At 41.5% G+C, this 24,616-nt stretch overlaps 1 protein-coding gene across 2 annotated transcripts in view; it reads left to right on the top strand.

Annotated features, from left to right (window-relative positions):
* The window catches only part of LOC132830139 (potassium voltage-gated channel subfamily KQT member 4-like), a 633,387-nt gene that overhangs the window by 499,164 nt on the left and 109,607 nt on the right, over positions 1-24,616 (top strand). For both annotated transcript variants that reach the window (XM_060847647.1, XM_060847648.1), the window contains exon 8: positions 12,039-12,127. In XM_060847647.1, coding sequence (XP_060703630.1) covers positions 12,039-12,127 — 89 coding nt within the window. The remainder of the gene's footprint in view (positions 1-12,038; positions 12,128-24,616) is intronic.

The raw sequence follows: 24,616 nt of genomic DNA, 5'->3' as shown, positions 1-24,616 counted from the left end.
TGATGATGTTGGCAGCCTTTCCGCAGCAGGTAGATGGAAGGTTGGTTTCCATGATGGTCTGGGCTGTACACACCACCTTCTGTAGTTTCTTATGGTCCTTGCCATACCAGGCCAGTATGCAATCGCACAGTATGCTTTCAATAGTGCATCTGTAAAAGTTGGTGAGGGTCCTTATCGATTTGTTTATGAGAAAAGTTTGGACTGGATGGATGTAAATCTACTAAAGTTTCAAAGAGTGAGGAGTGATTTGTTTGAACTGTATGAGATCCTGAATAGTCTTGAAGACGTGGTTTGAAAAAGATGTTTTCTCTTGTGGGTGATTTCTAAAATTAGGGGTAGCCTTTTTGGGACAGAGATGAGGAGAATTATTTTGTCTTAGAGGATTCTGTGACTTTGCCTCAGAAGGCGGTAGAGGCAGGGTAGTTAAATGTTTTATAGGTGCAGGTAAATAGATCATAGAATATGGCGAAGAAGATCATTGGGAATGAATGGGAATGTGGAAGTCAAAAGGTGAAAACATCAGCCCTTCTTATTGAATGTTGGACCAGGCTCAAGAGACTGAATGTCCTACCCCTGCTCCTAATTCCTGTGTTCATATGATTTACCTCCAACCACCAGTCTCTAGCAGACACTTAGCCCAGAGACTCCCTCATGACTAGCACCTACTCTGCCTATTGCTGCTCCATTCACAGATTGTATCTTTCCCATGTTCATTGTTAATAGCCTGACTAAGTAAGAGCAGGAGAGAGCCAGTTTCTGTTTGGAGGAGCAGTCTTCACCATTGTGTCACATTTAGAGTGGCACAGTGGCTCAGTGGTTAGCACTGCTGCCTCACAGCGCCAGGGACCCAGGTTTGATTCCAGCCTCAGTGTGTGTGGAGTTTGCACATTCTTCCCGTGTTTGCATGGGTTTCCTCCCACAGTCCAAAGATGTGCAGGTTAGGTGAGTTGGCTATGCTGAATTGTCCATGATGTTCTGGGATGTGTAGGCTCAGGGCATTAGTCTGGGGAAATGTAGAATAATAGGGTAGGGGAATAGGTCTGGGTGGGATACTCTTTGGAGGGTCGGTATGGACTTGTTGGACCAAATGGCCTGTTTCTACACTGTAGGGATTCTATGATTCTATGATGATTTCAGATTTGCAAGGAATAATTTGTGAGGAAACTAGTTTGTGTCACCTGAGAAGAACCTAAGAAGCTGCTCGTTGCTGAGATGGGCTGGGCAGAAAATCTCCCGAAGGGTTCCAGCACTGTGTACAAAAATTAAAAAAGAAGAATGAAACAGGTAACAGTAACTCACCTAGACTCCTCCAACAGAACCTCCCAAATTATTACCATCTAGAAGAACAAGGGCAGTACCACCACCTGAAAGCTGCTTTCCAGGTCACACATCATCCTGACTTGGAACTACATCACGCCTGCTCCCAGGCAATCCGGGATGGGCAAAAAAATCCCAGACAGCAACACTCGTATCCCAACGTTCTCATGGATAAATCACAGAAAGCTAGCAATCAGATAGTAGAAAAGTGGAATGTTAGGCTTTGTTTCAACAGGATTGAAGTACAAAAGTAGAGGGAGGGGTTCTTGATAAAACTATACAAGGCACTTGTTCAGTTTTTCAACCCTCAGCAAAGGAAAGATATATTGGCATTGGAGGAGGCTAGAGTAGGTTCTCCAGATTGATGCCAGATATGGAGTGATTTTCTAATGTGGAGAGATTGTGTGAATTGGAAGTTTAAGAGAATGAGAGATCTTACTGAAGCAAATGAGATTCTTAAAGGATTTGAGAAAGCATTTTTCCAATTGTGGGAGAGTCTGGGACAAGAGAGCATAATCTCGTAGAGAGTCATCCAGTTAAGACAGAAATGAGGAGGTTTTTTTCTCACACGAGGTGGTGAATCTATGGAATCCTTTACTACAAAATACTATTGAGGCTGGGTCGTTAAATATATTGTGGCTGAAGTAGACAGATTTTGGTTTATAAATAAGGGAGTCAAGCGTTGTGGGGATAAGGTAGGATGGTGGAGTTGAGGATTAGCAGAATACCCATGATCTCAATGAATGACAGAGCAGACTTGATGGGCTGAGTGGTACATATCTGCTTTTGCACTTAGAGTCATAGAGATGTACAACACGGAAACAGACCCTTCTGTTCAACCCGTCCATGCCAGATATCCTTACCTAATCTATCCCATTTGCCAGCACTTGGACCATATTTCCCTAAACCCTTCCTATTCATATACCCATCTAGATGCCTTTTAAACGTTGCAATTGTACCAGCCTCTACTACTTTCTCTGGCAGCTCATTCAATACATGCACCACCCTCTGCATGAAAAATGTTGCCCCTTCGATGCCTTTTAAATTTTCCCCCTCTCAACCTTAACCTATGCCATCTAGTTCTGGACTCCCACACCTCAGGGAAAATACCTTGTCTATTTATCCTATCTATACCTCTCATGATTTTATAGACCTCCATAAGTCTCCGACGTTCCAGGGAAAGCAGCCCCAGCCTATTCAGCCTCTACCTGTAGCTCTAATCCTCCAGCCCTGGCAACATCCTGTAAATCTTTTCTGAACCCTTTCAAGTTTCACAACATCGTTCTGATAGTAGAGACAACAGAATTACACAATATATTCCAAAAGTGACATAACCAATGTCCTAGACAGCCACAACATGATCCCAACTCCTAGACTCAATACTCTGACCAATAATGGAAAGCATACCAAACGCCTTCTTCACTATCCTATCTACCTGTGACTCCACTTTCAAGGAACTCTGAACCTGCACTCCAAGGTCTCTTTGTTCAGCAACACTCCCTCGGACCTTACCATTAAGTGTATAAGTTCTGCCCTAATTTGTCTTTCCAAAATGCAGCATCTCACGTTTATCTAATTAAACTCCATTTGCCACTCCTCGGCCCATTGGCCTATCTGATCAAGGTCTTATTGTACTCTGAAGTAACCTTCTTTGCTGTCCACTACACCTCCAATTTTGATGTCGTCTGCAAACCTACTAACTATACCACTTGTATTCACATCATTGGTTAGGCCACTGTTGGATATTGCGTGCAATTCTGGTGTCCTTCCTATTGGAAAGATGTTGTTAAACCTGAAAGGGTTAGAAAAGATTTATAAAGATTTTGTCAGGGTTGGAGGATTTCTGCTTTTGGGAGAGGCTGAACAGGCTGGGACTGTTTTCCCTGGAGCATCGGAGGCTGAGGGGTGACCTTATAGAGATTTACAAAATTATGATGGGCATGGATAGGGTGAATAGGCAAAGTCTTTTCCCTGGGGTCGGGGAGTCCAGAACTATAGGGCATAGGTTTAGGGTGAGAGGGGAAAGATATAAAAGAGACCTACAGGGCAACTGTTTCACACAGAGGGTGATAGGTGTATGGAATGAGCTGCTAGAGGATGTGGTGGAGGCTGGTACAATTGCAACATTTAAGAGGCATCTGGATGGATATATGAATAGGAAGGGTTTGGAGGGATATGGGCCGGGTGCTGGCAGGTGGGACTAGATTGGGTTGGGATATCTGGTCGGCATGGACAGATGGACCGAAGGTTCTGTTTCCATGCTGTACATCACTATGACTCTATGACTCTATAAATGATGAAAAGCAACGAAACCAACACCGATCCTTGTGTCACTCCACTGGTCACATGCCTCCAGTCTGAAAAGCAACCCTCCACCACCACCCTCTGTCTTCTACCTTCGAGCCAGTTCTCTATCCAAATGGCTACTTCTCTCTGTATTCAATGAAATCTAAACTTGCTAATCAGTCTACCATGAGGAACCTTGTCAAATGCCTTATTGAAGTCCATATTGATCATGTCCACTGCTCTGTCCTCATCAATCCTGTTATTTCTTCAAAAAACTGCATTAGTGAGACATGATTTCCCATGCACAAAGCCATGTTGACTATCCCTTGCCTTTCCAAATATATGTAAATCCTGTCCCTCAGGATTCTCTCCAACAACTTGCCCACCACCAGTGTCAAGTTGACCGGTCTACAATTCCTTGGCTTTTCCTTACCACCTTTCTTAGATAGTGGCATCACGTTAGTCAACCTCCAGTCTTCCGGCACCTCACCTGTGACTATCAATGATACAGATATCTCAGCAAGAGTCCAAGCAATCACTTTCCTAGCTTTCCACAGAGTTCTAGAACACACCTGATCAGGTCATAGGCATTTATCCACTTTTATGCGTTTCAAGACACCCAGCACCTTCTGCTCTGTAATATGAACATTTTTCAAGATGTCACCATCTATTTCCCCACATTTTATATCTGCCATGTCCTTCTCCATAGTAAACACTGAAACAATAAACTCATTTCATATCTCACCCATGTCCTGTGGTTCCACGCATAGGGTGCCTTGCTGATCTCTGAGGGACCTAGTTACCCTTTTGTCCTTAATATATTTGTAAAATCTTCATAACAAAAAACAGAGACACTATAAAATCCTGGGTTCCTCTGCATCTTAATAATCCTTTGTTTTAACATGAGCTTTACTGCAATATTTAACTGGAAGGAAATGTGGTTAATTTATTTTTTGATATTGAACAGATATCTTGACAAGTGTGCAGAGATTGAGAGAAATAGTAGAGAAATAAGAGTTGGATATGATTCATGTCCATGTGATCATTCATACCATTGTTTTGAAGGATATTACCAAGAAATGACATGTGGCAAAGATAGTGGCTAAGGACAGTTGTTGGAAGATTTCAGAAAAAAATGGTACCTGAACTGAAATAGAAGCAATTGTTGGAGATGCTCTAACTACAGTCATATTGGCAAGAATGGAATCAAGCAAGGACAATCTCATTGGCATACAGAGTAATGGAAAGGAAATTAAATTTGGATGGCTTGGTCACCCATGTTTAGTCAAGATTATGAGATTGGCTAAATTTGTTGACTCTGTGGAGTAGGCTCCCTAAACATTTAGCGAATATTGGTTCATTCCTTCACTGTTCCAAGAAATGTATTCTGTCATTATGGGTAAGTTGCTCTTTAAGTATGATGTCAGGAATCCTGAAATTTAGTGTGACATCTCAAGAAATCAAAGGGAAATCCCAGTGTTTTTCTGAATTGGCCACAGTTTTTCTTCTCAAATTTCTTTCCTTCCCAAAGAATTCAGGGTTAAGAGGTAGGTTAGCAGGTGTATATTGTGTGATGTGGCAAACTTTATAGGACCCAATGAGTTTTCCCATCTTTTTGCTTACATGCTATCCTGTCGATCTTGAATTCTTTGCTACTCTGTGGACAAATTTTGATCAATGCTTATTCAGGATTCACTCACAACAAAATCAGAGAATTCTCATTGACTGATTTGCATGAGGATCACCCGACAAAAATGCCATCATGACAAGCAGTCACCATATTCAGGACTCTGCTGGCAATAGAATTGGCCGAAGCTGCAAAAGAGCCATACATGCATTTGTATTTTAAACAGTAACCAAATTTATAATTAAGTAATAGGCTTGAACAATCAATTAAATTATCTACATTAGAGTGTTGCTGGAAAAGCGCAGCAGGTCAGGCAGCATCCGAGGAGCAGGAAAATCGATGTTTCGGGCAAAAGCCCTTCATCAGGGCTCAAAGTTTTCTTGATTTTTTTTTAATCAAGCAGTTGATGTTTGGTTGCTGTCAGAGATGAGATTGGTGTAAGTTTTGAAAAAATGCTGGTGTGTCAGTGCCCTGAGACTTTTGGGGATGCTTTAATTTTCAAAGCCCAGGTGACTGGGGAAGCCAGGGTCCTACTTGGCTCTGTTAAATTCCTTGAGGAGCTCATTCATTGTTTGGGACTAGGAGAGTACAAGAAGGCAATTTTGAAATCAGATCAGCAAACCCAAACAATTATGTGCATGACAGTGTTGATGCTGAAGAGTTGTTTTTAATGTACAAGTTTATTAGAATCAAAGAATCACACAGGGTTTGCAGCATATTAAGGAGGTCTTTGGCCGTTCTATCTATGCCAATCATCAAGCAGCTATCTACTCTAATCTTATTTTTCAGCACTTGGCTTGTATCCTTTGTGCTATGATGTTTAAAGTGTGCATCTAAATAGTTCTTCAATGTTTTGAAGGTCCCAACCACAACCACCCTTTTACCAGTAAGTTGCATATTCCTTTGGTTGGAAACGTTTTTTTCATTGTATCCCCTCTAAACCTCTTGTTTCTCACCTTTAAATTGTGCCTCCTAGTTATTGACCCTTGTAGTACAAGTAAAGGTGTCTCAGTGTTTGATCTGTCTACGACACTCAGCCTTCTATGCTTTAATGAAAACAACCTCATCGTATTCTGTAAAATTGTAGCTACTATAAATTTACTTTAACATTTCTAAATGACTCTCCTTTAGAACTGTGAAAAATCATCATATTGAACTTGAAATACTAACTCTGCCACAACACAAGAACTATACAAAGCCCTAAAAGATGAAAACCCTACTTGTTTAGTTAAACAACCTTGGTGTGAAATAGTTTAAAGTGTAATTGAAATTACATAGTGAAATAAAAACATACAAAGAACAATTAATTGACAGAGAAACATTGGACATGACATAGTGAGAATTCTGTGCTTTTCATCAATCAATTCCATGGAATCTTTAACATGTACTGGACAAAAATCTTAACATCCATCTGAAGCATAAAACTCTGACAAAGCTGCACTCTCAGTACTGAGTACCCGCTATTGTTCTGGAGGAAAGCAGATCCTGATGAACAAAAATGTGGAGAAAAACAAATGAAATTGCAGTGAATATTAGTGTTACTAGTAATAACACAAGATGTATCCTCGGGTATCCATTTCGTCAAATCTTAGAGCTTGATAGATGAAAAGACTCTTCTTAATTTTGCCCATTACAGAGAGGCTCGCCTTTATGATGAAAATGGCAATAGTGCCCTGAAATCACAAGTTTCACCCCAGAACAAAGCATTCTCATTTTTGTGGGGATGGGGGAGTCAGGCCGGGTATGTGCCACCATGCCTTGCAGAGGCAGATGGGCATTGAAATCTTCAACTGCATCCACTGGAGTGAGATTTTAATGTTCCTTTCACCTGGAAGTCTGTGTATACAAAGTACACTTGCTGAGAACTGATTTGAACTTCATGGATTAATTTGAATGCCATTGCACATATTAGGTTCTTGTCAAGAACATCTTTTTGAAATGGGATCATGCTCTCTTTTTGGGGGTCTTCGGTATTCATGGTGTGCCAGGTAGTCTTTGGGATTGTTGACAATAGAGAAGATTGTTCTGAAAAAGTGAATAAACCCTTTGCAACTGTCAAAGAAGTGCCATACGTATCAAGAAAGTACAGTTTGTAATATTGAACTTTAAATACAAGGACTTTTTTGATAGATACATGGTTACTTGAAGGTACAAGGTAAGAAATAGTAGAAACTATGGGTTGACAGTAAGTTACTAAAGGGGTATTGAGGGGCAATGGGGAATGTTTGGAGGCATATAGGGAACATAAGGAGCCATATGGGGTATGCAGAATATATACAGTGGCACAAATGGGTATTGGGGCATATGAAGGAGTTGAGAGGGTTGTAAGGGGTTGAGGAATTTTGTTTTAGCATATCATGGGCTGCTGTCTAGGATTTATTGCCCATGGATGTAGGTTTGCTCGCTGATCTGGAAGGTTCGTTGTCAGATGTTTTGTCATCATATTAGGTAACATCATCAATGAGCCTCCGGATGAAGCACTGGTGGCATGGCCCGCTTTCTATTTATATGTTTAGGTTTTCTTGGGTTAGTGACATCATTTCCCGTGGTGATGTCATTTCTGGTTCTTTTTCTCAATGGGTGGGGAAATGAGATCCAAGTCAATGTGTTTGTTGATAGAGTTCCGGTTGGAATGCCATGCTTCAAGGAATTCTCGTGTGTGTCTCTGTTAGCCATGTCCTAGGATGGATGTGTTGTCCTAGTCGAAGTGGTGTCCTTCCAAATCTGTATGTAAGGATACTATTGAGAGTGTGTCATGTCTTTTTGTGGCTAATTGATGTTCATGTATCCTGGTGGCTAGTTTTCTGCCTGTTTGTCCGATGTAGTGCTTGTTACAGTTCTTGCAAGGTATTTATTGTCCATCCCTGAAGCAGTTGGGTGGTGAGTTGCTTTCTTGAACTGATACAGTCCTTGAGCTGAAGATGCTGTTAAGAAGGGCATTCTACGATTTTGAACCAGTCAGGATGATGTGCAGCCTGGACGGGAACTTTAAGGTGGTGGTGTTCCCATGTGTCTGCTGCCCTTGTTTTTTTAGATGTAGTGTTTGGAAGGTGTTATTTGAGGAGCCTGGGTGAGTTGCTGGTATATAGAGTCATAGGGTCCTACAGCATGGAGATAGATCCTTCAGCCCAAACTGGTCCATGCTGACCAAAATGTCCATTAACGCTAACCCCATTTCCCTGGACTCGGCCCATATCCTTCTCAACCTTTCTTATCCACGTACTTGTCCAAATCCCTTTTAAACGGTGTTAATATACCCACCTCAACCACTTCCCCTGGCAGCTCATTCCATATACATATCACCTCAGGTTCCCTTTTGTTCTTTTCCTCTAACCTTAAACTGATGCATTCTAGTCCTCGATTCTCCAACCCTGGGAAAAAGACTAAGTGCATTCACTCTGTCCATGACTCACATGATGTTATGCACTTCTATAACCATCCCGCTCCCCAAGTCTCCGACACTTTAAAGAAAAAAATCTGAGCTTGTCCAACCTCTCTGTATAACTCAGACCATTGAGTCCGGCAACATCCTTGTTAATCTGCACTCTTTCCAGTTTAATGACATCCTCCTATTGCAAGGTGACCAAAACTGAACACAATACTCCCAAGTGTGGCTCACCAACATTCTGTACAACTGCAACATAACTTCCCAACTTCTATACTCAGTGCCCTGACTGATGAAGGCCTGTGTGCCAAAAGCCTTCCTCACTTCCTTGTCTCCCTATGACTCCATTCTCAGAGAACTCTGCACCTGAACTCCAAAGTCCCTCACTTCCACTGCACTCTTTAATGCCCTACCATTCACCATGAAGCTCCTCTCTTGATTTGACTTTCCTAGATGCAAGACCTCTCACTTATCTTTATTAAACTCTTTTTGCCATTTCTCGGCCCACTTCCCCAGCTGATCAAGATCCTGCTGCAATTTCTGGTAACCTTCCTCACTGTCCACGATACTACCTATTTTAATGTCATTTGCAAGCTTACTAATCATGCCTTATATATTCTTAACCAAATCATTGATATAAATAAAAAACAGCAATGGGCCCAGCATCAACGCCTGAGGTGCACCACCAGTCACAAGCCTCCAGTCTGACAAAGATGCTTCCACTATTACTCTCTGCTTCCTACCATCAAGCCAATTTGCCAGCTCCCCCTGGATTCCATTCATTCTAACCTTCCAGAGCAGCCAACCATGTGGAACCTTACTGAAGGCCTTACTGAAATCCATATAGACTACATCTACAGCCCTGCCCTCATCAACCTTCCTGGTCAGTTTGTCAAAGACCTTTAACAAATTTGTGAGGCATGATCTCCCATGCACAAAGCCATGCTGCTTATTCCTAACCCTGTCTTTTCAAATGCATGTATATCTTATCAGAATCTTCTCAAGTAATGTACCTCCCACAAATGTTAAGCTTACTGGTCTATAGTTCCAAGGTTTTTCTTTGCAGCCCTTCTTGAGTGAGAGCACAATATTTGCGACCCTCCAGTCTTCCAAGACTTCACTAGTGACTAATGATGATGCAAAAATATCAGCCAGGACCCCCGCATTTCTTATCCAGCCTCCTCCAGTGATCTTGGGTATATCTAGTCAGGACCAGGAGATTTATTCACCTCCATACATTCCAGTACATCCAACACCTCCTCTACTGTGATATGGGCTGTCCTCAAAGATATGACCACTAACCTCCCCAAGTTCCCAAATCTTCATGTCCTTCTCCATTGTAAACACAGACGTTAAGTATTCATTGAGGACCTGCCCATCTCCTGTAGTTATACACATAAATGTCTACTATGGTCCTTGAGGGGCCCTATCCTTTTTCATTTTCTTTTATTCTTTTTCCTTTAATATACTTAATGAACCTTTTTGGATTATACTAATCTTCTCAGCCAAGGCTATCTCATGCCCCCTTTTTGCCTTCCTGATTTCCTTCTTCAGTAAACTCCTGCATCCCCTATATACCTCCAGATATTCCCTTAATCCCAGCTACCTGTACCTGAGCCATGGCTCGATTTTTCTGGTCAAAGCCTCAAAATCTCTTGTCATCCAGGGTTCCCTGTTCCTGTCAAACCTGCCTCTCACCCTCACAGGAACATGTAGACCTTGAACTCTAGCTATCTCGATTTTAAAAGCCCCTCACTTGCCGGAGATCCCTTTGCCTGCAAACAAACTACTCCAATCAACCCCTTCAAGCTCAAATCTAATTCTATCAAAATTTGCTTTGCCCCAATTTAGAGCTTGAGCCTTGTACCAGCTTTGACCTCTCCACAACTATTTTAAAATTAATAGAACTCTGGTCACTGGTTGCAAAGGGCTCTACCACTGTCACTTCAGTCACCTGCCCTGCTCTATTTCCCAAGAGTTTTGCCCCTTCCTGAGCTGGGCCCTCTATATGCTGTTTGAGGAAACTTTACTGAACACACTTAACAAATTCCACCCCATCTAAGCCTTTAACACCCTGGCAATCCCAGTCTATGTTAGGAAAATTATAATCCCCAACTATGACGACCATATTGCTCCTGCAAATCTCCACAGTCTCCCTGCATATTTGTTCCTCTAATTCCTGTTGACTATTTGGGGGCTTATTGTACAACCTCAATAACATCACCAACCCCTGTTTATTTCTTAGCTCCACCCACAAAGCCTCACTGGATGATCCTTCAGTTATTTCGTCTCTGATTACTGCTGAAATACTCCCCTGAATCAAAAATGCAACTCCTCCTCCCCTCTTTGTGCTGTTTTAATTTTTGTACGCATTAATAGAACCCTGAAGCAGGATTTCTGCTCAACCCACCTCGGCAACTAGCAGCCCCTTTGGCTCTTTTCAGGTGACCCAGCCTGACTTCCAGTCTAACTTATTCCCCACAAATGTGAAGTGTGAACAGGTGTTTGTAAAGCATGTGTCGGTGGACCTGAGCAAGGACTGAAAGTCAGTGTCGATATTACTCCTTAATATCAGCACCGTATAGGAATTGTTTTGTGTCGCTGACACAATGCTGGACATACAGTGCTAGAGGAGAAAGTGAGGGCTGCAGATGCTGGAGGTCAGAGCTGAAAATGTGTTGCTGGAAAAGCGCAGCAGGTCAGGCAGCATCCAAGGAACAGGAAATTTGACCTTTCGGGCATAAGCCCTTCATCAGGAATCTGATTCCTGATGAAGGGCTTATGCCCAAAACGTCGAATTTCCTGTTCCTTGGATGCTGCCTGACCTGCTGCACTTTTCCAGCAACACATTTTCATACAGTGCTAGAAGTGAGGATCTTAGAAATTGTCTTGCTGTTGGTGATGGACGTTAGTGATGAGTGTTATGAAACTCCCCACGATAAAACCATGTGTGATCACTCACAATATATTCAGAAGTGAAGTTCAGGCAATTAGTGAAGGAGTAGAGGGTGATGACATTCTAAAAGCACTTTTCTAGACCCTATTGTTGTCTTAATGAGAAGAAAATTTTCAAATACATTAAAAACAAATGTCCTTGGAACTCATTCAGGGTGAGTATTCACCGTTCACTGCAATATTGCCAAGTATCTGAATCCTTTTAATCACAACGTTGTAATTAATTTGCAGACTTCAACAGTGTTATAGATTATTGTATATCATTTTACATGCACCAATTGTACATACTGTTTTCTTATGCACATGAAGCTGCAATGCCTCATTAATCTATGAAATTGCCCTCAGTGTAAAGTTCCCATTATCTTGCATGGTGTTTTATGTGCCACTTTTTATTTTGCTTTCTTTTGTCCTGTCCTGTTTGATGGTTTGATCTGTTGGTGTGTGTCTTTCTCTGTTTTATTTATCCAGGCTGCTTGGCGTCTCTACTCTACAGATGTGAGTCGGCCATACCTGACGGCCACCTGGTATTACTATGACAGTGTTCTACCTTCGTTCAGGCATGTACCCACAGACCACTGAAGTAACAATATGTTGTATCAACCTGCCTTTCAGTCTCTACGTGACTTCAGTATTCACTCTGTCTAATCTGTGTTGTTCAATGAAGAGAAAATACCAATTTAATTGTTCTGCCAAGCAGTCCATTGAGATCTTACAGGACTGATTATTTCTGGGCCTAGAAGTCTTGATCCCTGATAAATATAATCTGAACATTGCAGGAGCTTGCAAGTGAATTCTTGAAAATTCAATTTTTGGCCTTAGTGCCCCAGAAGGGGGGAAATCAGTGCAAGTTACCACTTCTCACTTCACTGCTGTTGGTGTAGTTTTGTAATTGCATGCAAGTCTAGGCTTGATATGCTTCTCTTATAGTCATTGTGTATATCAATGCTCATTCTCCAGGCTCGCAAATGGAGAGTAGAAAGGTTGCAGGTGGAAGCGTAACATGAATCCACATCCTCAAGAGAAATGTGGTCCTCCCGAAAGTTTTTATTTTTCAAATTGCTAATTAAAGATGTGCCACAAAAACTAATACTAAGTCATTGTTTTGCCCAAGTGACAATAAACGATGTATAATCTGGAATCTAAGCATCAGCAAATTCTTTATTATTGAGGCATTATTGCTTGAAAACTTTAAAAAGAATACTTTGAGACGATATGTGTTTCTTGTATGCGACTTGTGGTTGCCGGCAGACCAAGAAAAAAGGTTCCTTTCTCTTTGTTGTGCACTATTGCAGTTTTATTACTGCCATATTCACTAGTATTGAAGAGCTTGCACCCCCCCCATTGTCCTGTAACAGGAAAAGAGACAGCAGCAGCCTGTGTCGCAGTTTTCATGTCCCCATTTCCATGTTGTCCTGGCACTGTGTAAATTCTATTTTTTTTCTGATTTATTTTCCATGAAGTACCCATGACCACTCAGGAGTGTTTGTAGTGGAAGGACTTTATATTTAGTTTTCCAGGTTGACATTGGAGAGATTAGATTCATTTAATACAATGTTATTTTCATAAGCATGTAGGGCACTGCACACTGAATTGTTTGTGAATTGCTTAGAATGAAAAAACAATCATTCTTTGATCCATAGATACCCCAAGTTTTTTTTTCACTTGTTATGCCATGTTTTTAAATTTACATTAAAATAGTCCCTAAACAGCACGAGATTGATGGTTCCTGTCTGACTCAGAATTTCAGCTTCAATTGTTCAAGAAAAGAGGAAATGAAGTTTAGGCAGAGAGTTTTTGTGCTAATCACAATCATTGCATGTTTGAAGAATAATATAGTTACAAAAACATAACATCTGTTATAAAAGCACCCTATGCCTTGTCTCCTCTATTGCTCTAATGGCATCAGTTACAAACGGTTGGTTTCCAAAGTTCCTGAAAGCATTCATTCAGTTTAAATAGGGACAAGCATCAGAATAATCTAATGAATCAACCCAGAGCTACGTAGCTGCTGGAAACCAGTGGCAGGGGTCACAGGGTGGATATCATGGAGTTTGTCCTATTCTTGAATGGTTAAAAGTTTTATAAGACCAGATGGTTTGGAGTTGGCAATTCTCACCCTAGCTCTTACCCAATTGGCAGTTCCCATCTATTTGAAAGTGCCCCTCCAAACACAAAGGTATCTGCTTGCACCAACATTACTGAAGCAATTGAAGAAAGAATGAAGCCTAAACCAACATTGAATCCAGAAAATAATTATTATTTTGTTGCAGCAAATACACAGAACGCTGGAAAACCTCAGCAGGCCTGGCAGCATCTGTGGACAGAGAATCATAGTTGATGTTAACGAGGAAGAGAAATAACATTTTGAGTCCAATATGACTGATAATGTACTTAAAATGTTAATTATCATCATCTTTCTGAAGGTGCTGCCATATCTGATGAGTTTCTCCAGAATTCTCTGTTTGATTCAGATTTTCAACATCTGTAGTATTTTGCTCTTATTGTTTTGTTGCAAACATTTTTCATACAAGTTGAGAAGGTTGTACTTGAATTAAAAATATTCTCCCTGGGTATATCTTCCTCATCAAGTTAACAGAGACATTTTAGAGCTCAGACTGCACCATCTGGAGTCCGCTGCACCAGTGTGGTTTGAGTATATTGTCAAGACCTGAGGCGGACACACCCAACATGCCTAACAAACCTCTGTGTGGTTAGCCAGCAGGTTACATTCAATAGCCTTCTGACCAACTCAGAATAGATCCCATATAAGATATGTTTCCCATGGGATAAATCATATCCTGCAGAGAAGCTCTCTGGAAATGCTACTGTGCACTATCAATAGTAAGGCCAGGTTGTCCATCCCTAACTACCCTTGAACTAAGTGGTTTGCTAACCTTTTTAGAAGGCAGACAACCACAACTGTGGGGCTGGAGTGGGGCCAGACCAGGTCAGGATGGCAAACTTCCTTCCTTAAAAGTACATCTGTTCTGATAATAGAACAGATAGTAGAATCAAAACCTGCCATACCACAAGTTATATTTTCAATATGACTCTTTAATTAAATAAATAAAATCGCCAATTACTTCTTTTGTACTATTATTCAGTACTTTTAAAAAGTTAGCCAGACTTCCTTAATTAAATCAAACTAGCTACTTATCATCAGCAAAACCTTTTTATGGAAAGTGGCAAACAGTGATTAATACTAAAGCTATGATCAAGAATTAAAATTGTATATGCATGGACACATTCACACAAGGAATATAGGGATAGATAATGCTTCATGGCATTATTGCAAGACTATTAATCTAGAGACCTTGATAACATTCTGGGGTCCTGAGTTTGAATTTGCCAGGGCGGATGGTGGAATTTGAATTCAATAATAATCTAGAAATAAGAGTCTAATGATAGCTATGAAACCACTACTGATTGTCAGGAATATCCATCTGTTTCACTAATGTCCTTTCAGTAAGAAAATCTGCCATCCTTACCTGGCTGCCTACATGTGACTCCAGATCCACAATAATGCAATTGACTCTTAACTGCACTCCACGCAGTTAGGGATGGGCTATAAATGCTGGTCCAGCCAGTGAAACCCACATCCCATGAATGAATAAATAAAAATACAAAAGGATGTGGAGAAAATGCATTTCAAAAAAAGAAAAGGAAATCCCTGAGGGCTAAGTGTCAAGAGCGAATGATAAAATATAATGACTTTTCATGTCCACTGAATTTCATGTTGATGAAGCCAAATTGCTGACAGCCATAGATAGATGTCCAATTCTGATTCCAGTCAACTTGGATTTGAGACTTCTTCCCTTCTGATTTTAGCAGGAAAGAGAAATACTGGTATTTGATAATCCTATCAATTTTCAAAAATTTCTCCTGAGAAAAGGATTTCAGGAAGCACTTCCAACTTTGAAATGCCTTCTTTAGTCTGAAGCTTGAATCTGTACAATAGAATCAGAAAGGGTTTCTGGGCAACAATTTGCACAAAGGCCAACCACAGCACACATTAAAACTGTTACCTTAATTTCCAAGAAGTCACATGGTAACATCCTTTTCAATCCAGAAAATCGCCCAGTTTTCCAAGTTTGTCCTTAAATATGTATTCCCAACAGATTAGATAAAGGGCTTCTGCTATCAAACTCCAGTCAGAATTAGCACCATAATCAAGGAAGACCCTGTTCACCCAATATTTTAAACTCACCATATGCTAAAAATTATGAGTCTGAGATTCCTGGCATCCGCCAACAGGCTCAAGTGCAATGAAACAAAATCTAATTTAGTCAGATCCCTGGTGAGAAATCAAGTTGCTTAATAAAGCAGTGGCTGTGGGACAGTGATGTCAGCCAGAAGGCAGCATCATGCTGCATCAATGTCCGGAGCTGTACTAGAGCAGGACTTTGCAGTGAGGTGACTAAAGTGGCAATGAAGCACAGCAGTGGCTAGGGCCCAATGCAAGCCCAGATGGCGGTAGCGAAGGATGGCATCAGTGGTGGTCAGCAATGAAAGGTGGCAGCAATGGCAGTCGGTTTTGAAGGATGATGGCAGTGGTGAAGCGGCACTCTGGGTCAAAGCCTTGCAACAGTCGACAGCTATCTTATCTACTCAGTGGTTGGTGAATACAGATGGGTCTTAGCCCCGCACAGGAAAGCATATCCAGCGCAGGGCAGAATGAGCCCTATTGGGGTAAGCCCAGCTTGGAGCATTTGCAGGCCCATGTAATATTTGTCATTTTAGCTTTATTTCTTTATTTTTCCACTTTTATACTAAAATGACTGTAGAGTTTAATTTAGATAAATGCAGATGTTACATTTTGGTGGGTCAAATCAGGGCAGGACTTACACAGTCAATGATAGGGTCTTGGGAGTGTTATAGAACAAAAAGATCCAGGGTACAAGTTCATAGCTGCTTGAAGGTGGAGTCACAAGTAGACAGGATGAGGGACAGGCTTTTGACATGCTTGCTTTCATCAGTCAGAGCATTGAGTATAGGAGTTAGGATATCTTATTACAGCTGGACAAGATGTTGGTAAGGCCACATTTGGTATACAACATGTAGTTCTGCTCAACCTACTATAGAAAGGATATTATTAAACCAGAAAGAGTGCAGAAAAGATTTACTAGGATGCTACATGGACTGGAAGGTTTGAGTTATAAGGAGGTTGGGTAGGCTGGGACTTCTTTCCCCCCGGAGCATAGGAGACTGAGGGGTGATCTTATAGAGCTCTATAAAATCATGAGAGGAGTAGATAAGATAGCTAGCCAACAGCTTTTCCCAATGGTAACGAAGTCTGAAACTAGAGGGCATAGGTTTAAGGTGAGAGAGGAGAAATACAAAAGGGTCCAAAGGGGTAGTTTTTTCACAGAGAGGGCGGTGAGTGTCTGGAATGGGCTGCCAGAGATAGTGGTGGAAGCAAATGCAATTTCGTCATTTAAGAAACATTTAGTCAGGCACGTGGATGAGATAGGTATGGAGGAATATGGACCAAACGTAAACAAATCGAAGTAGCTTAACTGTGAAAAATGGATAGCATGGGCAAGTTAGGGCCTGTTTCCATGCTGTAGACCTCTATGATTCTAAGACTGTAGTGCTGAACTTTTTAACCTATATCTTTATTTTCTATTTCTACAGTTAAGATTTTGTCCCTAGGAATTTTGTACCTAAGATGGCGACATTGTACACTTTTCACTGTACTCTTGTACCTCATAATTGAGTACGCGTAACAATAAACCCTTAATAGAAATCCAAATAGAAATCTAAATGAGTTTTGAAAAGTCTTTTAGCTCAGGTTGTGGTTCTGGATGCAGGTTTGCTCACTGAGCTGGAAGGTTTGGTTTTAAAAGTTTCGTTACCATACTAGGTAACATCATCAGTGACCCTCCAGATGAAGTACTGGTGGTATGGTCTGCTTTTTATTTATGCGTTTAGGTTTCCTTGGGTTTGTGATGCCATTTCCTGTGGCGATGTAATTTCCTGTTCTTTTTCTCAGGGATGATAAATGGGATCCAAGTCAATGTATTTGTTGATAGAGTTCTGGTTGGAATGCCTGGCAAAATAGGATAATCACCCACTTTGGACAATGACACTGCAGTAAAGAACTGGGGATCTTCACTAGGATCGCAATAAAACCGATGATGAATAATGTCAACAGGTTCCATTGAGCTTGTTGGGAAGTGCAGTAGGTGTGGGTCATCTATCAAAGTGAGGAAATGTAAAGAAGATCCCACGCCAGTGCTCTCACTAGAACTTAAATGCCAGCAACAAATTGAAGATGATCCCTTGTTGATATCATTGGATCCGTCTGCAGATCAGTTTTCCATCTCTCCAGCTATTAGAATATACAAGCATACAAATTAGGAACAGGAATAAGCCATTCAGCTCCTTGTGCCTGCTGTAATATTCATTAAGATCACGACTGATCTAATTGTAACCTCAACTACACATTTCTACCTATCCCTCATTAACCTTTCACCCCCTTTTTTTAACAAGAACTGATCTATCTCTGGCTTAGAAATATTCAAAAACTCTGTTTCCACTGATCTTTCAGGAAGAGAGTTTCAAAGATACATGACCATATGACTACATTATTGAAGGACAGCATTAACCTAATTGGCCCATTGAGTTTGCTGAAATGTTTCTCAACTCTGTTCTCCTGCCTTCTCCCACAAGCTTTGATCCCCTTACTAATCAAGAACCTATCCATTGCTGTCTTAAATACATTCAATGACTTGGCCTCCACAACCTTCTATTACAATGAGTTCCACAGATTCACCTTTTCTGGCTGAAGAAATTCCTTTTATCTCAGTTCTGAAGGATCATCCCTTCACCCTGAGGCTGTGCCCTCAGGTCCTAGTCTATCCAACAGGTGGAAATATCACCCCCACATCCAGTCTATCCAGGTCTCTCAGTATTCTGTAAATTTTGATGAGAACCCCTCATTCTTCAAAATTCCATTGAGTACAGAGTCCTCAACTGCTGCTCAAACAACAAACTCTGCATTCCCAGGATCATTCCTGTGAACCTCACTTGGCTCACATCAAGGCCAGCACACCCTTCCTTGGATACAGAACACAATTCTGCTCACAATATTCCAAATACAGTCTGACCAGAACCTTATACAGCATGAGCAGCACATCTCTGTTCTTGTGTTCTGGCCTTCGGTCGAAAGGAATGCTAACATTGTATTTGCTTTCCTAACTGTCAACTGAAACTGCATGTTAACCTTACAGGAATCCTAAACTAGAACTCCTAAGTTCCTTTATTCTTCAGATTTCCTAAGCCTTTCCCCATTTATAAAATAGTTAATGCCTCTTTTTCTGACCAAAGTGCATACCTTCACAGTTTCCCACATTGTATTGCAACTGTCACTTCTTTGCCCACTCTCCTAGCATGTGTTGTATAAGCGTTTGATCTTCTCCTTGTATGTTCTGTGTCAAAGGTCTTCCTCTCTCACTAACACCTTATGAACGAACAGTGATTCGAGAACTAGTGTTTTCAAATAAACCTGTTGGGCTATAACCGGTTGTCATGTGATTTTTGCCTTGTCCAAACCAGTCCAACACTGGCACTTGGACATCACCTCCAACCTATGCTACTCCTTTTGCTGCCTCCATGCTTCCTCAGTACTATCTTTGTGTCATCTGCAAACTTAGCAACAATGTCCTCAGTTCCTTCATCCAGATTGTTAATGTATAATGTGAATAATTGTGGTCCCAATGCTGATCCCTGCAGAACACCACAAGTCACTGGCTGCCATTCTGAAAAAGACCCTTTTATCCCCACTTTCTGCCTTCTCCCAGTCTGCCAATCTTCTATCCACGACAGTACCTTGCCCCAAAACTATACGCTCTTATCTGATTTGGCAGCCTCATTTATGACACCTTGTTAAAGGCATTCTAGAAATCCAAATAGATCTCATGCACTGATTCTCCTTTATTGAAGTTGCTTGTTACCTCCTCGAAGATATCTAACAGATTTTTTTGTTGTGGCCTCCCCTTGACAAAGCCATGCTGAATCAGCCCTATTTTATCATGTAGTTGCAAGTTGTCTGCAATCTCAATCTTAAATAATGGATTCTAAAATCATCCCAATGACTGATTTCAGACTAGCCAGCCTGTAATTTCCCATCTGCCTCCCTCCCTTCTGAAACAGGGATGATAGATTAGCCATTTCCTGGTCCTCTAGGACTCTCTCTTACTCCAATGATTTCTGAAAGATCACACCAATGCCTCCACAATATCCTCAGCTATCTCTTTCAGAACCCTGGATTGTAGTTCACCTGGTCTACAGAGGGGGAAGGTAACTGCAGTAAATGGACACAATTGAAATGTGGAGTTTGTTCAAGGAACAGCTACTGCATATACTTGATAATATGTACCTGTCAGGCAGGGAGGAAGTGATCGAGCACTGGAACCATGGTTTACTAAAGAAGTTGAACCTTTAGTCAAGAGGAACAAACAGGCTTATGTAAAGATGAGATGTGAAGACCCAGTTAGGCACTTAAAAATTACAAGTTAGCCAAGAAGGACCTAAAGAGAGAGCTAAGAAGAGCCAAGAGGCCACATGAGAAGTCTTTGGCAGCTAGGATCAAGGAGAACCCTAAAGCTTTCTATAGGTATGTCAGGAATAAAAGAATGACTAGGGTAAAATTAGAGCCAGTCAAGGACAGTAAGGGAAGTTGTGTGTGGAGTCTCGGGAGATCAGAGAGACCCTAAATGAATATTTTTCTTCAGTATTCACACAGGAGAAAGAAAATGTTGTTGAGGAGAATACTGAGATGCAGACTATTCGACTAGATGGGATTGAGGTTCATAAGGAGGAGATGTTAGCAATTCTAGAAAGTGTGAAAATAGTTAAGTACCCCTAGGCCAGATGGGATTTATCCTAGGACTCTCTGGGAAGCTAGGAAGGAGAGTCTTTGGCTTTGATCGTTAAGTTTTCATAGGAGAATAGCAAATGTTGTCCCCTTGTTTAAGAAGGTGAGTAGTGACAACCCTGGTAATTATAGACCAATGAGTCTTGCTTCTCTTGTGGGCAAAGTTTTGGAAAGGATTATAAGAGATAGGATTTATGATCATTTAGAAAGGAATAACTTGATTAGGGATAGTCAACACGGTTTTGGGAAGGGTAATTTGTGCTTCACAAACCTTATTGAGTTCTTTGAGAAGGTGACCAAACAGTTGGATGAGGGTAAAGTGGTTAATGTCTAGTATGTGGATTTCAGTAAAGCGCTAGAAAAGATTCCCCATGGTAGGCTATTGCAGAAAATATGGAGGCATGGGATTGAGGGTGATTTTTGTGATTTGGATCAGCTGAAAAAAGACAGAGGGTGGTGGTTAATGAGAAATGTCCATCCTGGAGTTTAGTTACTGGTGGTGTACCACAAGGATCTGTTTTGGGGCCACTGCTGTTTGTCATTTTTATAAATGACTTGGATGAGGGCATGGAAGGATGGGATAGTAAATTTGTGGATGACACTAAGGTCGGTGGGGTCGGTGGAGTGCAGAAGGATGTTGCAGGTTACAGAGGGACATGGATAAAATGTAGAGCTGGGCTGAGAAGTGGCAAATGGAGTTTAATGTGGAAAAGTGTGAGGTGAATCACTTTGGAAGGAGTAACAGGAATACAGAGTACTGGGCAAATGGTAAGATTCTTGGTTGTGTAGATGGGCAGAGAGATCTCTGTGTGCATGTGCATTGATCCCTGAAAGTTTCCACCCAGGTTGAGAGGGTTGTTAAGAGGGCATACAGTGTATTAGCGTTTATTGGTAGAGGGTTTGCATTTCGGAGCCACGAGGTCATGTTGCAGCTGTGCAAAGCTCTCGTGCGGCCAGACTTGGAGTATTGCATACAGTTCTGGTCACCACATTATAGAAAGGATGTGGAAGCATTGGAGAGTGTGCAGAGATTTACCAAGATGTTGCCTGGTATGGAGAGAAGATCTTATGAGAAAAGGCTGAGATCTTGAGGCTGTTTCATTAGAGAGATGAAGGTTAAGTAGTGACTTAATAGAGGCAAAGAAGATGATCAGAAGGTTAGATAGAGTGGACAGTGAGTGCCTTTCTCCTTGTGGCTAACACAAGGGGACATGGCTTTAAATTGAGGGGTGATAGGACAGATGTCAAAGGTAGTTTCTTTACTCAGTAGTAAGGGTGTGGATTGCCCTCTCTGCAACAGTAGTAGACTCGCCAACATTAAGGGCATTTAAATGGTCATTAGATAGAGATAAGGATGGTAATGGAATAGCGTAGGTTAGATGAGCTTTAGATTAGCTTCACAGGTCAGCACAACATCGAGGGGCAAAGGGCCTGTATTGCGCTGTAATATTCTATGTTCTAATGCAGACACACTGACACCGCCGGTATCACACTGGCCCAAACTTGACTCCAATACCTCCATAAGTCCACTTCAGGCCCACCTCACCAAAGCAGTCACTGCACCAATGCTGCAGGGTCCCCTACTGGGCTAGACTTGTCACTGCCACCTCCATGAATCTACACTGGACATGGATGACACTGGGAACCAAAAGTTGCCTCCAATGCAGCAGCCATGTGTTGGCTCTAAGTTGGTCTCATCGATACAGAAGCTGCCGGAAACCCAAATTCTGTCCACCACCACCGTGGGCCCACTCGAGCCTATGTTGGGCCTACTCGACGACTGCCATGAGTCCATACTGAGCCCATTCGCTGACCAACATTCGTAACCTTCTCATGTGCTACTTGTGTCTTTCACCATGAAGACTCATGCAAAGTACTGATTCAGTCCTCCGCCATTGCTTTGTTTCCTATTATTGCTTACCCTTGTATTTCATCATCTCCACTAATTGCTTTTCTTGGTTGCCCTCTGCTGATTTTTAAAAGCTTCCCCATCCTCTGACTTCCCATTAATCTTAACCACATTGTGTGATTTTTCTTTTACTTTTATGCTGATGTTTACTTCTCTTGTTAGTCCTGATTACCTATGCTCCCCTTTTTATGTTACTTTTTCCTTGGAATGAATTTCAGCTTTGCTTCCCAAATTATCCCCAGAAACTCCTGCCACTCCTGCTCCACTGTCTTGCTGCCAGGGTCCACTTCCAATCTGCCTCAAAGTCAGCTCCTTCTTCACGTCTTTGTAGTTACCTTTCCCCAGTTGTATTACCAATACATCTGATTCCAGTTTCTCCCTCTCAAACTGCAAGGTGAATTTGTTCATATATTGTCTCTGCCCCCTAGAGTTCCTTCACGTTAAACTCCCTGATCAAGTCTGCCCCATTACACATTCCTGTGAGACAAATAAGTTCTCTTCATTTCTGACTTCAAAGGTGACCATTTTCACATCTTCATCTAGATTGTCCCACATGAGGAAGTTTCCTTCCCAAATCTATGCTTTGAAACCCCCTCAGAATCCTGTATATTTCAAACAAGTCTCCTCTTAACCTTCCACTGTGTACAAAATGACCCTGTCCAACCTTCTCTCATAAGACTACCTGCCCATTACAGACATTAGTTGAGTAAGCCTGAGAGTCATTGAGTCATACAGCATGGAAACAGACCTTTCAGTCCAGCTTATCTATTGAAAAAGACATGAGGACCTTGGTTAATAGCCATTGGTCTTTTTCCTAGGGTGTGGGAGTTAAAAACTAGATGACATATGTTTAAGGTAAGAGGGGAAAGAGTTAAAAAGAACCCGAGGGATAACATTTTCATGCAGCAGGTAGTTTGTGTATGGAACACTGCCAGAGGAAGTGGTGGAGCCGGTGTAATTGCAACATTTAGAAGGCATTTGGGTGTGTATATGATTAGGAATGGCTTAGAGGGATATAGGCCAAATGCTGGCAAATGAGATTAGGTCAGATTGGGATGGTGAATGGCAGGTGCCATTTCCCTTGTGTGAGTGATTTCAAGACTAGGGAGCATACTTTTAAGGTGAGAGGAGAGAGATTTAAAAAAGACATGGGAGCAATTTTTTTGCACAGTGTTCATGTGCGGCACTTCCAGGGGAAGTGGTGGATTCAGGTCCATTTGAAAGACATTTTGATAAATATATGAATAAAAAGTGTTTGGAGGGATAAGGGCTAAGCATAGGGAAGTGGGATTAGTTTGGTTTGGGATTAGGGTTGGCATGGACTGATTGGAGTGAAGGGTCACTTTCCATGCTGTGTGACTATGATTCATCCACACTGACCAGAAATCCAAATCTGATCTAGTCCCTGGAATTTATCTACCTTTATGCGCTTTTAAGACCTCCAGCACCTCCTTTTCTGTAATATGGACTCTTAACAAGACATCACTATTTATTTTCCAAAATTCCCTAACTTTCCTGTCCCCTAAACAGTAAATACTGAGTCAAAACATTTGTTTGGTATCTCCTATGGTTCCTCACACAGATAACCTCATTGATCTTCAACGAGCCCTATTCTCTCCCTGGTTACTCTTTCGCCTTTAATATATTTATAGAACCTCTCTGTATTCTCCTTAACTCTGTTTGCCAAAGGTATCTCAAGTCCCCTTTTTGCCATCCTGATGTCCATCTTAATTGTACTCCTACTGCCCTTATACTCTTCTAGGGATTCACTCGATCCAATCTGTCTCTACCTAATATATGCTTCCATTTTCTTGACCAGAGCCTCAATGTCTCCAGTCATCCAGCATTTCCTGCACCTAACAGCCTTGCCCTTCACAATAACAGGAACATACTGTCTCTGACCTCTTGTTATCTCATTCTTAACCAACTCCCCCTTCGCAATCGTCTTCTGACCCAATTTATCTGATCTGCCTCCAATACTTTTACGTCCTTCCTTAAATAAGTGACTAACACTGCACACAATACTCCAGATGTGTTCTCACCAGTACCCTGCCTACGTGAAGAATAATCCCCACTATTTTTGTATTCAGTTTCCTTGATAATGCACAAAAGCATTCTGTTGAAAACTAAATATTTTCTGAGGATGTCACACATTCCCAGTGGAATACTGTAATTTATGCAAGTAAGAGTGTGGCACAACAGCATAGTAACACAGTGATTAGCACTGCTGTCTAAGAGTGTCAGGGACCCCCAGTTCAC

Source organism: Hemiscyllium ocellatum, chromosome 30, assembly GCF_020745735.1.
Source record: "Hemiscyllium ocellatum isolate sHemOce1 chromosome 30, sHemOce1.pat.X.cur, whole genome shotgun sequence".
Taxonomy (NCBI): domain Eukaryota; kingdom Metazoa; phylum Chordata; class Chondrichthyes; order Orectolobiformes; family Hemiscylliidae; genus Hemiscyllium; species Hemiscyllium ocellatum.
This window is presented reverse-complemented; position numbering and strand designations above follow the sequence as displayed.